General features: G+C 40.6%; 2 protein-coding genes across 6 annotated transcripts; one reads left to right on the forward strand and one right to left on the reverse strand.

The window, feature by feature from the left end:
* Positions 1–3,945: 3,945 nt before the first annotated feature.
* On the forward strand, positions 3,946–15,030 carry bnip2 (BCL2 interacting protein 2). Of its 5 annotated transcripts, XM_075469889.1 has the most exons (12): positions 3,947–4,998; positions 8,127–8,222; positions 8,329–8,396; positions 9,392–9,604; positions 11,081–11,263; positions 11,424–11,526; positions 11,605–11,736; positions 11,844–11,930; positions 12,024–12,122; positions 12,888–12,923; positions 13,511–13,538; positions 14,416–15,030. In XM_075469889.1, exons 1-11 carry the CDS (start codon positions 4,631–4,633, stop codon positions 13,521–13,523), a joined length of 1,398 nt encoding a protein of 465 aa, XP_075326004.1. In that variant the 5' UTR covers positions 3,947–4,630; the 3' UTR covers positions 13,524–13,538; positions 14,416–15,030. The 5 variants fall into 5 exon arrangements, with proteins under 5 accessions (XP_075326002.1, XP_075326004.1, XP_075326001.1 ...); XM_075469887.1 differs by lacking the exon at positions 13,511–13,538 and having other exon boundaries at positions 3,946–4,998; positions 9,428–9,604; XM_075469886.1 differs by lacking the exon at positions 13,511–13,538.
* Positions 14,360–16,794, reverse strand: gcnt3 (glucosaminyl (N-acetyl) transferase 3, mucin type). The gene has a single exon (XM_075469891.1). It carries the CDS (start codon positions 16,729–16,731, stop codon positions 15,442–15,444), a length of 1,290 nt encoding a protein of 429 aa, XP_075326006.1. The 5' UTR covers positions 16,732–16,794; the 3' UTR covers positions 14,360–15,441.
* Between the last annotated feature and the right edge of the window lie 15 nt (positions 16,795–16,809).

A 16,809-nucleotide genomic window follows, 5' to 3' on the forward strand; every position in this document is an offset into this window, starting at 1 on the left:
ATCATTAGCTCACACATGTACAGCGTCTCAGAGGACCTTTAATTTGAGTAGGAAAAGTCTGTTCCTTCGCTGTGAGGTTAAAGAGTGGGTGACAAGTGAAGAAAATCACAGTGGAATGCATTAATTAGGTAGACCTAAAAGCATATTTATCAAAGGCTAAGCCATATGGGAATTATCTTAGAAAGGATCTAATAAAGACAAGACAGGTTAATAGAATAAAAGGCCTTGAATAGAATGTGTGCTTATACATAAAATATCAACCACATCTCACATGTAAACCAATTATTAGGATGTACGGCTTAAATGTTACAGCAAGCTGACTCTTACCAACTGAGATGACCTTCATGTGGTTTGACAGTGACAATTGGCTTCTAATGCTCGCTCTGATTAAAATGTCACAGCCTCTGACTTCATTCATCTTGGTAAGATTCCACATGAAATGGCCCAATATTTGCTCAGAGAGAAAAAGACTGATTACATGAACATGAATATGCTGATATCAAAAATAAATATTTAATGAACTCCCATAATCAGAAAACAGTGGTCCACGGAGGAAATAAACAGCCCAGTGATTCTGGCTGAATCATCTAAATGGTGTCAATCACATGTGAATAAAGAGGGCTCTGTTCCTGGGTTGTGATGACTTATGGTCCCTCGGTGGCGATTGAGACAGACGGGGCTGATTGAGAGAGCTTATCTTTATGAAGGGAGCCATGGAATTGTTAACTGGATGTGATGGTTTGCGTCCTCCGAGCCGAGCTGGGAAATAAAGCTGCTGCGCTCCAGCTGCGTTGCCATCATTCACAGAGGTAATGATCTTTGTCTGGCTCAAAAGTAAGTAATAGTCTGCCCACAGGTTAGTAAGGTTATGACACAGCATCGCTGGCAGAGCTGAACTTCAACCGATGAGCAACGGTCGGAATGTCAATACATTTGCAAATCGATCTGATAAGATTTTTAATGATCAGAATATGGTGTAAAAACTAAAGTTTGTAAAGATTCCGGAAAAAAAGACGAACAGCTCTTTATTTCTACCCCTGGTCTTATGATCCAGGAATGTTGCAGCTGTTTTCATCTATTTTCTGCGAACACACACAAAAGTGCTCACAATCATATTTGCTAAATGCTGTTGGTGTTGTTCAGGATCAAAAGGGAGGCAGGGATGTGTTTAGTGGATGCAGTTAAATAATCTAACTCCATTCAATTATCTTCACCAAGATAATTAATCAATTCAGTATGCACATCCGAGTCTCAGAGGCGTCTTTGAGATAATTGTTCTCATTGACTTGAATAATTATTTGTTTGCTGATTTAATTATTTTCACATTTGGAAAACAAATGAACGTCCGCTGGTACACACTTAAGAATTTTTTTCTCTGTTTCAATATTAGTAGGTGAAAATGCATCGTACATCTGAGTGTCAGACTGTGACCCCAGTGATATGAAAACTACTTTATGTAAAAAAAAATTAGCTGAAATCTGACACAGAGTTTATGTCATTATGTGTACTCTTCAGAACGCCAACCTCAGCGTGAGGAAGGTCAATAAAACATGAATTGTTTCTGCCTTGTGGCTACAATACAAACCACATCGAATCAAAGACTTATATTTCTCAGATAGGAGGTTAGCTCTGGGTTACAGACACAGTGTCCTCATTTCATGACTGGCATGGTGGAAAACAATTGTTGGAGTCCTCGATTCGCACCATTACAAGTATGAGCAAGACCTTACGGCTACTGCAGCAACTAGCACAAATTACTAGGGCCAATTTAATGGCACTCACTACTGTTATTCATAATGCTGTTTTAAATGTTTTGCTCATTTGTTTCCATTTAATATTTCATCTTCCCTTAAATATTAATTTAACTTCCTTCTTAAATTTTTCACCAGTCTCTTTGCAGTTGCTATCTTCTTGCCTCCCTTTTAGGCTTTGCAATCATAAATAATTATTCATCTACACCAAAAAAGAGATTGCATAAAACATGCACATGAATCCTTTTTGTCTTTTCTCATTAGTGATATACTTCGGGTAGCCTAAATACTTCCCGCCACCCCATTTATGGGAAGTGGTTGGAAAATCTTTTTAAGGATCCTGCTTCACAAATAGGATGCAGCCTTTGTTTCTGATCCTTACGTTCAACCGTCCTTTCATGATAAATTGAGGGGTCTGCTTTTATGAGGAGAAATGATCCTGACACATTCTGAATTAGACAATGATGCTTTAGCTTTTATTGTGTGGGTCAACTCCAGGGGTACTGTGGTCCTTCTGTATATACAACAATCCCTGTTTATATGCACTTAGTTGTAAATTGGGGCCCGAGTTTTATAATGAACAATAAAATGTAAGGTAAAAAAAAATAATAGATAAAAAATTACATTATTTCTTGTCAGATGTGGTTATCTCTTTTTAATATTTCTGATATTGTGCTCTTTCACATTTCATTCTTTGATAGTTTGGATATGTTACTCTAACTATTGTTGCATGCTAATGATATAACCTGGCTGAATAGTTTTCTTGGCAAAAGTGTCAACATCCTTCTTAATTTGACAATTTCAACACGACTCGTGAGCTATATAGTGTCACGATGGAAAGTGGAAGGGACGCATAAACTCTCAATTTGCCCGGATTATCCCTTTGTGATGAGGCCTAAAGATCCAGGAGAGTAAATAGCAATGTGTTAATTAGAAATTAAAATAAGTGATCCGCTCCACACAGAGGAAGCATTAACCAGACAGACTCATTAAAATTGTATTTGCTCTTCTTTTTGCAGGGAATTCTGAAAACTGAAAAAAAAAAAAGAAATAAAAATAAGTATTTAAACTATCTTCAAATGAACAAACTATTGTGCTTTGGGGTTTTTTTTGTTTTTTGCTGTTGGGTAAAATGCAGGCGATAGAGTTTACCAGAAAAAAATACTGACAAAGTGACGACCACATCCACGTAATTTTGATAGCTAAACTAAACAAGAATTTACAGTATGCGTGTATCCTGGATCACAAAATAAAAATAAAACACGACAGCATACCATTACTAAAATCAGATGAAACTTGGAAAGTGAATTGAAAGTTGTTTCTTGAGTTACCAAAGTTGACAGATTCAATACGCATCAAACATTTCGTTTTTTTTTTATAGTGGTAATGGAGTATTTTTTTTCAGTAAAGTTATTCCCAAAGACTGTAGTATTTAAGTGAGCTTCTGCCTCCACCTAGTGGAAATGGTTGGTCGCAAGACTTACTGAAGTGATTCATGTAACTGATTTTAAAATCAGATTAAAACTCCATCGGTGGAAAGAAGCACAGTTAACAACACATTACTGATATTCAATTGCATTAAACGTCATTAATCAGTTGATAATACTGTTATAGGTTTCACAATCAAAATGTGAAAATGTTACTTGGATGAAAACAGTCAATTGCAGCTTCTTGTGTCTGTATTCTCAGTACAGAATACAATGAGTGTCTGAGGCTTATGTCATGAGCTTTAGGCTACTTACCTGTAAATATTAACAACAAAATGTACATCAAACACTAAAGTGACGCAATTCCGACAGAGACATCCAAAAAGTTTGTGACGCAAAATACTCTCAAATGGTTACAAAAGAGATGCAACATAGCTAACGTATAATACAAAACTGTGTCAATTTAATTCAAACGACCAAAGGATGTCTTAAAAACGACCAATATGAAAATAAACAGCCGCAAATACAAAAAGACTATAGCCTACAGATGTCTAACTGTACAGACAGAAACAGCCAAAACTGGGACGCAAAACAGCCACAGACAATGTAGAAAAGACAGACAGAAACAGCCACATTGAGGTGCAAAAAGTAACAAAAAAAAAATGAAAAGACATTTGTAAGAAGCGCTCCTGGAGACACGTGAATTGTATGTGCATGGACTTTTATAGTTAGTCTCTTTTTCAGACTCGTTGAGGGGGGGGCGCTTTTACACATTTGAGCCCAAAGACAAACCGTCCACGGTGTCGACCGGTACATTGTCTGGTGGGATGTCAGAAACTTTGATAAGTTCAGTAAACTGGTTTTATCGATATGCCTAAGATGGATCCACGGAACAGCGCTCCTAATGTTGTGTCGTAGCTCTCGGCTGGACGGACTCGTGCTTAATAGCGGGCGTTAGGTGGAATAACATAGTTTTTCATTAGCCGTAGCTGCTAGCTAAGTTAGCCTCCTGTAGCCGAAAAGCTAGCGTGACCAACGTTTGTTACGTCCACAGGAGAGGAGAGCGCTGTGACTTGGAGAAAGGAAGGAAGGAAACTGATAAGTAGGATCACTGCGCACTGTTGCTTGTGCAGAGCTAGCACTCTTCTGGCCTCTCAACTTCACACTGTGACGCATTTAGAAAAGGTGACTAAATCCAAGTACCCTGTGTGACATTTGACACTATTTGGTTAATTAGAGATGTTGTGAGGGCGCAGAGCTAGGAGCTGGCAGTTTGTGTTTTGGCTAGCTGTAGAACAAGCGAGAGCTAACCCGTTAGCTGCAAACTTCTAAAGAAGTTGTGTCAGTCCGGTTTTGCAAGTTGATCAATTTAGGAAAACCAGCTGACCGGGTGTTTTTTTTTTTCAAACGGACTCTCGCACTTAGCATCAGGGGCGAACGGAGAATAAACTCATGGCATCGGACGTGATAGAGAGTGAAGCAGCGTTGAAGGGTGTGAGTGAGATGAGTTTGAACAATAGCAGTCTAGATTCTGTCACACCCAGCAGGACTCATGAAGATTTGGGAAACAGAGAGACTTCTAGTCCCTCATCTTCCGGAGTGTCGGGAGAAGGTGATGAGGAGGATTCCAGCGAATTTCAGACTAGCACAGCTTCTACTGTCGAAAATGGCGAAGAGGCATTTGAAGAAAGTCTAACAAAAACAAGAAGTACGCCTGGGGCGAGTACACCTCAAGACAATGTGCAGAAACAGTCGAGAGGAAGAAGCTCTACCCCAGTCAGCCTTCCCCAGCCACACTCAACACCTGCACCCATTGGGAGGTCTGTATTTTCTTATGTTTTGCGTATGTGTTGGTTACTTGAAACTGTTAATGTTATTGTTTCATATCTTCATCTCTTTAATTCTGCTTTTCCAAACGCCAGCGGCTGAGTCAAATGTCTCTGTTACGTACAAGTGTCTTTATCCCTTTAAGTGCACTGGATTATCTGAAAGTTGTTTGACAGGCCAGAGATTGTTGAGCGTGATTGCCAAGAAGCTGTGCCTGGGCCCATTATGGTCATTTGAACTTCCCCAGTTAATTGCTACTTTTCCTAAAAGTGAAATAATAACTGGTAGTGTGATATATTTATTTATACAACTTGGATTTGCTCTCCAACTGATTTTGCTATACAAGTTGTAGCCAGCACATGGAAATTCAAACAAAACCCAAGTCAATAAAAGCGGAGTACATAAAGCAGTGAGCAGTTACTCCAGTGGGAAGTTGGAGAAGACTAACTAAGAAGACTGGTGTCACCTCCTTCCCGTGTGTCTTTGTTTTATAATCCAAGTATCTCAGTGCTTCCATGCAGCCTTGATTGGGCAAACTTCAAGATTCCCCCACCCCCCGCTGCAAAAAAACTGTTTTCAGGTTGTAAGAAGAAAAAAAAAAAAAAAAAAAAAGCGTCTTTAAAGACGGAATGAGTAAGAGCCCCAAGAGCTGCCGAAGAGCTTGAATTTAGGTTTAGACGTTGGCTTCATTTGTTTTCGTCTGACATGCTGCTGCTCTTATGGCACATCCTCTGCTTTCATACTTTCAGATATTGCACATTTGCCTGTGGGTCTCATGTTCAATACCAAGTCCAAACCCCTATTGCTTATTGTTACAATTTTTGTAGCATTAGTTTAAACAAAATAGACACAAAATAATCTGTATTGTGTAAAAACTTTCTTTTGATATGTTATCATAACTTTAGGCAAGGCATCTTTATTTATATAGCGCATTTCATACCGCAGGCAACTCAATGTGCTTTGAGTTGCCTTTTTAATCTTTAGTCTATAATCTTTTTTGGTATCCTGTCCATCATTGCCTTGGCATTGTAGGTTAGCAAAGATGTGTGGGTGCAAAAATGTTTTTGTTTGGAAAAAGATGACACACAATAGGACCCCCCCCCATACCAGCTTTTCAACAAAACCCGTTTTCCTAATTCTTGCCTCATCCACACACAGCCAGCGAAAGGTGAGGATGTATCTTTTTCAGACCTTTTGCCATTCTCCTGCTTGTACCTTGATCAGGAGAGAGCAAGAAATGTTACGAGTTAGATTTAGACTTGACCTGCCACAGACAAAAACAAGTTTAAACAACAAAACCTTCAGTTCACTTCAGGACCGTAACAGCGGGCGATTCGTTTCAGCATTGCTCATAACTGCTGTTGCAAAACTGTTAGAAATGAGCACAGCTGTTGTCCTGAAGTTACCCACTGTGTTGCTTTTTTCTGTGAAGGAACCAATCCTCCACGGAATCGCAACCGCTTGCACTGATTGGAGTATCTTTCATTTAAACCCGAAGATAACTTTGTAAAATCCAAAACCCACTGACTAGCTGAAAAAGGGCATCGTAACATTGACTGTTTACATAACCATGATGGGGCAAGTCAAACTCTTGCTGACTAGAAGGGATTGCTCTGCTACCTGATAACTGGATGCTTATCTGGACAACAGACTTAACTGGAGCTATAACAATGAGCCTGACTACATGGAGGGACAGTGTAGACTCACCTTCTGGAGGAATCATTTTGCGCATCTTCTATAAGTCTGTGGTCAAAAGTGCAATCTGCTTTACAGCCGTCCGTTGGGACAGCAGCATCTGAGGCGGTGACTAAAAGAAGCTGAACAAACTGATCATTAGGGCTGGCTCCATGCTGGGGCCTGCTCTGGAGCCCCTGAAGTGGATTTTGCAAAGAAGAAAATTGCAATCTATAGTCTATAATATCGATAATGTTAAAAGAGGTTTATTGCTGCCCACAGCAGTAACTCTACTCTGTGACTTTATGTTGCAGAAAATGAATAAATAATCTTATTCAGTTCAGTAACATAACTTTATCTGGTTAAAACACCGTAATGAATCGGATTTAAAAAGTGTTAAAGAGAGAGCTCGTATCACAGAAATATTGCTGATATCATAATCCAGAAAACTAATTGTTTATTTTTCAGTCGACTCACTTTACAAAGATTTGCCTTCACCGTGACATTTCTTGAGTGAAATTGGAGTGTGGAGGAAGTCCTAGCCTAAATCTAACCACCCTCCATTGATCTGCATCATAATTAACCCTTCATGAAGTACAGTGTTGTGTTGTTTAAGCATTTAAATTCTTATTGGTCTTTTCCAATTGACTTCTAAATGTAGGTAATTCCATTTATTTAGCCATCGTGCTGGGATAGAAATGAGTTACTTCCAGGAAAGCACATTCCCGTTGCAGTTTGATTCCCCCAGTGTTCTGTTGGGATTAGCGCTGCGTATAAGCAGACCGCTAAACTGATTTGTTATGAAATGTTGAATGCAACATGTGCACAGCGTCCATACGGAAGCCCAAACGGTTGTGGATTAGTGCATCAAAGGGAGCTCTGTACAGCAGCGATACAGATACCATGGTCAGTATTAGTTAGTAGTCTTGTGGTTTACAAACTAAGCTTGTAAGCTTTTCAAGAAGCCAGCGAGCTGATTACGATGCCAATTGCAAGCTGAAACTCCTAAAGGGCATTCCTGAACATGGGACTGTGCGTTTCACTGTATGATGATTACATCCATAAGGAATTGTGACAGTATTGTAAATGCAAGGTAAACAAGTGAGATGTATAGAAAGAAATATTCTCGCTTGTACTTCCAGGGTGTGTGTTCATGCAATAGATAAGAAAAACCTTTTAATGTGAAACTGCAGCAGAATTCTTCTCTATGGTCCATAATACCATCAGGATTCAGAGAATCCAGTGAACTCTTCGTACACCGGGATAGTGCGGAAAGCCAGTATCAGATGGTCTACATCAAGAATCTCTTGCGTAGGAAAGATAACCATCCGCATGGATTTCACAGATCCTTCATCCTGCCCTGCTGCTGATTTTTAGTGCAACTTTCACCATCAAGACTGTTAACAATGAGATATTGAACTCAATTTGTGTGCTTTCTCTTCCCCAGCCTGGAGCGGCAAGAGTCGGTCGCTACAACAGAGGCCCGTTTAAGAATGGAAGGAGTTGAACTGAAGGAAGAGTGGCAGGATGAGGATTTTCCACGGTATTGTGTCATGCATGCATTGTTCCTTTGTAACTAGCTTTGTGTTTTGTAAGTCCATGAATCACACGTGTACTCAAGGCATGACTACCCTCTAATTACACATTAGACCCCTCCCAGAGGAAGAGGAGCTTGAAGATGATCTTTTTGCAGGAACCTCAGAGGAGCGAGACCCTGGTAATCACAAAATCAATCACACAACATCACACCATACATCCCTACAGGGACCAAGGAGAGTATTAAAGAACTTTTTCAAATATATATTTTTTTCTATTTAATCCTCAAACTTGCATGAACGATAAGAGACATTGGTGGTTATCATCTGTCCTCTTTACCCTTGTTTGTGCATTCTAAAGTCCATATGAAAGAAGTGAGAGGACTTGGCAGTCTGAGTTGGTACAATCATTGGTTCATTCCAACCTTGTTAGATAGCGTTTAATTTCTGGGCCTTAAAGGTTGGGTAGGGGATCTTTTTCTGGAACATTTTTTACATATTGCTTGAAATACTCTTCACACCCCCATTGCAACCAATTAATTAAAAGTTTTGACACAAATATGAAAAATTTTAGTGGCCTCTAGAACGTACAATCTAGGAAAAAAAGTATCCAATCATACTGAACGGACCGTTCACAATGATTGGATACTGATGCCGTCTATCAAACTGCAATCTGCTCCTCCCTCCCCCTCCTTCCCCCTGTGCGCGTACCCTGCTCCGTGAACGAATTACGCGTCCAGAAGCTTGGCAGGAAGCTAAACTAGAGCCAGCTTGGCTAGCACCTAGCATTATTAAACGTATAGTTAGCATATACTAAATACAGCAACGATCGATGCTTGCTGTCAGAACAGCGCTCGTTCACCTTTGTGCTCGTGCGCGTTCATGTACTCTAGAGGCGTGCCTTCGGGGGGAAAGTGAAGTAAAGGGTTGGAACTTTTTACCTGTGTATTTTCAAAATGCAGCTTCGCGGGACTCAAAATCCAGGATCTCCTACCCTACCTTTAATTGAAGCGACTCAGACCGCTGAAGACTTGGCGAAACCTTTAGCGCCAACTAACACCTGGATTTTGTCTGCAGCTGCTTGCATTAGTGGTGGATCAGAGGGAGATTTCCTCACTGCATATGATTATTTTGTCATCACTGACTTGGAAAAAATATCTACAAATTGTTCCCACAGATGGTATATCCACTAATAATCTGCCACCTACCCCAGACTATGCAGTGAACCATGGCAAGAAGGCGAAGAAAAAGCTTGCCGCTCCTGAAATCAGTCTCACACTAGACCGCAGTGAAGGCTCTGTACTCTCTGACGAGCTGGATGAAAGTACAGAGCTGGACCTTGATGACATAGACACACCCTCTGACGACAGCAATGAGTTTGAATGGGAAGGTAAGGGATTTATGTCATGTGAAAACAATAATAGCAGCTCTGCTTTAGCCCTTTAGACTGTCATTCAACTCTTGTTTGCTTAGGCTTGCCTTGTTAACACAGACTTTGACAAATAGTTAAATTGGGATTAGTATAGCTTCTAAGAAAGGTTCACATTGGGTTTATGTATGAGCAGATGCATAAGGGATTTAACGGTCGGCTTATAGAACAGAAAGAGGCTGGTTCTTGCATCCATGGACATTTACTCTCGTAGATTTTGCAGGTTTGCTTTGGAGGGCTACTGTCTTGAGTATGGTTGAAATATTCTTTATTGTTTTTGTGTTTCTACACTGCTGCCTTCTTCTTTTACACTTGGAAGAATTGTTTCCCTTGTCTGTCTGGAAACAGGCAGCAGGCCAGCAGCAGGTTTTTCTCTTCCTTGTGGTAAGGTCTGTTGGACAGCCTTTCTTTTTCAAATGTTTTCATTTCTTGTGTACCACGCCTCAATCAACTCCTATTATCCCGATCATGTTTTCAGTTTTTCTAACAAGTGACATGTGCTTTTTCACATTTCACACCCTTCCAATTCTACTTCATGTTTTGCCCGTGTTGATTTTTTTTTCCCTTTCTTTCAAATTTGAGATCATCACACCAGCCATTTAAACATTTGTGCAAAAAAAGCAAACCACAGCAAATCAGATCAATTAGAATTAAAGACAATGTTAACATCAAGTTACAATCAGGCAGCACACAGTTAGAAAAAGCAAATTCAACCTCAGAATATTTTAGCTTTTGTTCCAAGACGCTTACCCGGCTTTTTGAACTTGAATTTGTAGTTAATTAAATAAATAATGAGCAGTTTTGCTCTGCATAGGGAGTGGAATTTGGATATAATGCACAAAGGTGTACTGGTGTCATTATTCTGAAATAATTTGCCAACTGGCAGTTGATAGAAAGACATCGATATATGTGTGATGCCGTGATTTGGTTCCACTATTTAATTGATTATGATTCTGCTTTTTGCATGCTTGATGTACATGGTGATACCAACACGTTGACGTCAGAACGTTCTGCATATCTTGCAGCTACACATGATGCACCAACTCCCCGGGAATCTCAGGAATGTTGTGTTGCTGTGAATGATGTATTTTTTTTTTTTTTTCACCCTTCCTTCTGTATACTGTGACGTGACAGGCGGACTGCACGGTGTCCCCTGAAAATTGTTAACTTCCTTTGTTTTCTTCTGTTTCGCACTGAAAGGGATATGTGGCGTTAAAACCTGTAATTGTTGGTGTAAAATTGGAGAAAAGCATGCTGTAAAGAAACGAAAGAATCAAGCCAATAAGTTGCTCGATTGGAAAGGGAAAACACAGATAATGGAGTGATCTGAAAATCCGACGACACCTTTTTCGATCAAAACGTATCTGATTTGGATCACGGCCGAGCGTCGCTGTTGATTTAAAGTGCGTTTGTTTTTGTTTTTTTTTACGTCTTCAGATGATCTCCCCAAACCAAAAACCACAGAACTGCTACAGAAAGGTGTGGAGTCGGTGCAGGAATACTCGGCTTCAGAAGAGAGGGATGAGGGTCGACGCTGGAGGATGTTTCGTATCGGAGACCAGGATCACAGAGTGGATATGAAGGCCATTGAACCTTACAAGAGAGTTATCAGTCACGGAGGTCAGTGCCGTTATTGTACAAATTTACGGTAAATTTATTTGCAGGATAATCATGTAAATAAATTTTTTTTTTTTTTTTTTTTTTTTTTTTTATGGAAATAGTTTTATCTCAACATAACCTTATATTGAGAGCTTTTTGATGTTTTAATTTCTCTCCACAGGTTACTATGGCGATGGTCTGAATGCCATCATTGTGTTTGCTGTGTGCTTTATGCCAGAGAGCAGTCAACCAAATTACAGATACATCATGGACAATTTATTCAAGTAAGTCTTATTCGAATTACTTTGGCTGTTCGAGCGTGCGTTTTAAGAGCCGTCATTAATGGGGAATTCACGTCGCAGGTATGTCATCGGCACGCTGGAGCTCTTGGTTGCCGAGAACTATATGATCGTGTATTTAAACGGGGCGACTTCTCGGAAAAAGATGCCGACTGTCGGCTGGCTCAGAAAATGTTATCAGCAGATCGACAGGAGGTGAGTCTGAATGGGTTCACCTGTTTTTTTTTTTTTTTTTAGATATATTCCAAAGATGTTGGTTATTTTCAAATGGTTGACTTCGTGTTGACGTTCTCTTTGTACAGGTTACGGAAGAACTTAAAGTCTTTAATAATAGTGCACCCCTCTTGGTTTATTCGCACCCTGCTGGCACTCACAAAACCTTTCATAAGGTACCTGTAACGTTGAAGTCGTTGGAAAAATGAAGTGGTGAACGCGAGTTATTTAGGGGTCATGTTCCTAACTTCCCTGCTTCTTTTTCACAGCTCCAAATTTACTCAGAAAATCAAGTACGTGTACAGCTTGACAGACCTCGCTGAACTCGTCCCAATGGAGTATGTGTCCATACCCGATTGTATCAAACAGTAAGTATGTGAACACAGCAGCACTGTTTTTAAATGTATGACGGGGTTTGGTACAAGTCTGTGAACAGTAGTTCACCAAGGGCTGCGGTCATGTGCTGATCAGTAGAAACGGATTAAGAAATGAACGCTTGACACTCCAACTCTGTTTGTGTTTCTTCGTAATTCAATTGGATCAACGTTTTTGGCCCTGCAGCTCTTTTTAAGAACAGTGCACATGCTCAGCTCTAACACTTACATACCTTTCCTCTGTGGCCAGTGAGGAACGAGTGTCCGATTTACCTTTAATTGCCCATGTTTCATCTTACAAAGCCTGAATGTTCACAAGCAGGAAATACTTTTCAACATCATGAAAATTGTACACTTTAGTGATATTATCATGTTTAACTACTATATCAGAGAACAGGTCCCGATGCAGAGTACACGCACACGGCCATGTTCATAGCCACATTTTTCCTAGTAGTGTTGAAGATTTTGTTATATAAATCAGCATTTAGGAATACTGCCTTCCTTTCCAAGTGTTTCAGTATTTACTGATGAGCTTAACTATTGACCTCTTGCTGCAGAGTTGTTCGTGACGTCTTCCTCCTTTATGGGGCTTAACATGTGGCAGATGTTTTGTCGTCACTGTGTTTAAAAACACTGCACAGAAACTCATCCTGACCCAGTGAAGCCCAGACAAAAATGTTCTGCTCTTTTGGATTTGTGGTTGCTGTTGGCTGTGTATTTTTCTCTGCTAAAAACCACTTTCCCTGCCCCCTTCTTAAGGTTTGACGACGAAAAAAATAGGAAAAGCCATAAAAGGTATTATGCACTTTCAACAAGGGTCGGTCTCCGCATTCTATGCATTTGTTTTTTTTTTTTTTTTTTATAAAACTAACAATAAAATGATCAGGTGGCTTAAAGAAATGCACCAAGACACCTATTTTCTCGCATATTATTAGAGTTTGATGATTTTCTGTTAACTTACGGCCAAAATTGACAAGTTTACTCTTCAAAAGCCTCCATGCCTTTCTCTTAAATCCTTTAGGAGCTCCAGTCCAAATAAATACTCTAAATGGCAGTTTGGTGGACAAAAATAGGTGGCTTGGTGATTGTTTAACCAACTAAATTTCTTTTCTGAGCCAATTCTGTGTCGTATGCATAAATTTGCTCCTTTTTATCGCCTTAGAATTATATTAGCTATCTGTACGTCTTATTTTAAATTTTTTTTATATGTACTACCAAAACCTTCAGATTTTGTATTTAGAGGGAAGTTTTTCCTTCTCTGTGATGCTAGATGACACCAGAACCTGCATCAGCGTGTGTGAATAGTTTAGCTGGAGCTGATGTCGTGAAAGTTGGGGGTTTGATGTTATATTTACTGACATGTCATGTCATGTCAAACACAGGTTTAGAGTTTAATGTGTTCGGTGTTGGGTAAGTTTTTTTTTTTTTCTTCATATCTGTTTGACTGAATGAGGGCGGAACTACAACACAAGGAAGTAGACTGTCGTCGTCACGGTGGTTTGTGGTTGACATTAACCATGTCCTCACATGGTTGGCCCTCACTGAACACCCAGCTTGTTCACTCTCACAGCTCTTTGCATGACTCACTGCACTTACTCTCCCTACGTATTTTTGGCAATTGCAAGAGACTTTTGTCAGCTTTGCTTATGCACACAGAAATGTGTTGCACATTACTGATAAGGACTGAGTGTATATAGTTGCTCTGATGATTAATTGGGTGTTGCACTCGAAAAGTATAATAACCGCGAGGCTGTAGAGGACCCGCGGGCCTGCGCAGGGGTTTTACTTTTGTATTTGCTTAAGTTAATTTTTTTGATTGGGTGCGATGGGTTTATCAGCGAATTAGCAAAACAAATGAACTAAAGCACACTGCCGATTTTCTGACATTCACTAAAAAACAAAAGAAAACCAACCCCCTCCAGCATTTCATCATCCCACCACCTTTGTGAAAACACATTTTGGACTTCTGCATTTGCACATTTTTAAGGGAAGTAAGCCGATACAGTCGACACCGATTTTCATATCAACCAGGAATTTGAAGAAGTTGTGATAAAGATTACGAATAAACCTCGAGGCGAGCCAAGTCGATGCTGCATGCGTTGCAGTAGTTTGCATTGGGGAAAACGGGGCTGGTTTTGACCAGAGTTGTGCATGATTGCATTTCAGGATCTAATTGCGTTGGAAAGTGCGTGTTAGTGGGCGGTGTAGTAAGCTGATCCTATCTCTGTGCGATGACATGCTATCTCAGTCACACGGCTGTCTCCTGACTACTTGCATCTGTCCGCAGGATCGACCAGGACATGAACGGCAAAGTGGAGGTGGCGGCTGCCGCTGTTCCGGAGTGATGCGCCCTCACTGCAGGACTCGTCGGAGAACCATGTAGAGCGTTTAGACTTGAGTCGCTCATGTGTTAATGATGTGGCCGATGTGACTGTTGAATCAGGAAAGTGCCTTTTCTGAAACTTTGCTGCCTGTTACGTCGTCACACGTTTTTTTTGCTGTATTTTTGTGCCACGCGGCTAAAGCCTCAGCAATCTGTCCACATGCTGTCTGAAATGTTTTTAATCCTTTTTATTTACTCCCGAATATCGTGTCAGTCTTGGCTTATTGGTGTACCCTAATAACTGTTGTATCTACACTTTATTTAACGCACTCTGTTACAAGTGGGTGATGCATGTTCTGCTTTATTACATTTAAATATATATATTTATATTCAAAAGGTGTCAAAGGAGAGAAATTAATATATTTTTATGGTCTGATTTTAAACTGCATTTTAGGTCATTGACCCACTGAGTGGCGTTTCACAGAAAAAGTCTCTGACAACACCTTTTTTCACTGTTCACTGCTGATGTTCTCTGAAATCCTGCCTGGGGAAAATAAAGCTTTATTTTGTTGCCCCTCACTTGAATTTGCCCTCTGACTGTCGAAGGGTGAACGTTTGTGAAAGCAGTCTGAAACTTTTGAGGAGAAAAAGATGATTGTACAACACAAAGTACAAAATGACCAAACGAGCCACAACCTCTTGCATTATCTAGATGCTTTTAACAGCAAAAGTATTGTTGGAATACGCAGGATTTATTACAGATCTGCTTTGGAATAACTCGTCCATTAAGACTCCACCCAAAAAATGCAGATTTCATTGAAATCATAAAGGAATGTAATATTGTAGATTACAAAAAAATTGTGGAAGACATCCTGACCATAAAAAAATGACTTTAGGTCTTTTGCAATATCCTGACAATAGCACCCACAGAATAAACATAAAATTCTTGAGACCCGGTTCCTGGTGTGAAGCACTAACAATATTGCACTTTTAGAGTAGATTTGAATATTGTCTTGACAGCGGGTCATGGCCTAAAGCTTTGAAATGCAGAACCGATTCAAGGCATCTGATTGCAACATTGTCAACTTCAGGATCAAACTTATTGGCAAAGAGGTGTTGTTGTCTCAGGAGCCAGGAGAGGTCACCAGCTCCATACACACAGACAGCCCTTCTGTGGGTCCCTCTGCATCGGTTGTACGGGGCCCCTTTGTTCACGTCCCCTTCCAAATAACTCCACCTCACCACGCGAGCGAGAGCCTGCATGTCCGACGTGTCGTACTTGTCATTAGCAGGCAATGATCCCGGAACATAGGGCATTCTCTGCAGAGTTGCCCACACGTGCTCATCTGGGCTGTATGTGTCCTTCTCCCACTCCAGAAAATTCTGCACCTCTCTGTCCTGCATCACATGTTCCACAAAGGCTCTTGTGACCACAAAGTAGGCATTTCCAGAGAACATGGGGCTGCTTATGGGTGGAGGACTCTTCCTGATGTCTGTACCGGTAATGGTGTCGGTGACGTTGTAATGATACTGCCAGCGGCGTTTCTTGTGGTCAGCGGTGGCTTCAGATTCCAGAGTGTTTCTACCGTTGAGGACTTTCAGTGTCATCACCATCTCTCTGTTTGTTTTGATGGGAAAGTCTGTCCCACAGGTGTTGAGCAGGTACTTCCAGTGGACAGGCGATTTCAACAGATCTTTCATGCAGTTCAGATCTGCCTGTACTCTGGACCAGGAGGCATATATGACTCTTTCTAATTTACTGGCTATGAATACATTTGGAAAGCAGGACGCAATTGCCACCACAGCTCTCTGAAATTCGGGAGAGGATTTCAGGTCCACATGTACACAGTAGATGTTCTGAGGAGTGTAAATAGCTCGTAGGAGTCGTTCAAACATCTCAATCTTCTCGTGAATCACCATAGAGTATGCAATAGGAAAATGACTCTCCTCCTCACTAAGAGGCACTGTAATGAAACCTCTCCTTTTGATGTAAGCTGGACAGTTTTTTGTTTCGTTAAGGTAGAAGTCCTCGGAAAAAAGAGTCCGCCTCGTCCTGGATGCAAGAAGCACTTCTACTTCTTGCTTTTCTCCCACACTCCCGCTGATGAAAGCCAAACAGCCGGGCAGGTCACTGGAGAACTGCTGGGGTGTTTTTTGATCAGAGGATAACCGCATATGAGGCGATATTTTCCAAAAAACTGCAGAAAGGAACATACCCACGAGGATGAGAGGGACAGTCCTCAACATCATCCGCCCCCTCAGGAACTTCGAATATGGCATTTCTTTGCTTGAAGTGAGAAAAGCACCGCTCCACTGGTCTTGACTGCAGTTTACAGTTCGAGTCGGAGGTTGCGGTGT

The sequence above is a fragment of the Odontesthes bonariensis genome, chromosome 7 (assembly GCF_027942865.1).
Source record: "Odontesthes bonariensis isolate fOdoBon6 chromosome 7, fOdoBon6.hap1, whole genome shotgun sequence".
Classification (NCBI taxonomy): Eukaryota; Metazoa; Chordata; class Actinopteri; order Atheriniformes; family Atherinopsidae; genus Odontesthes; species Odontesthes bonariensis.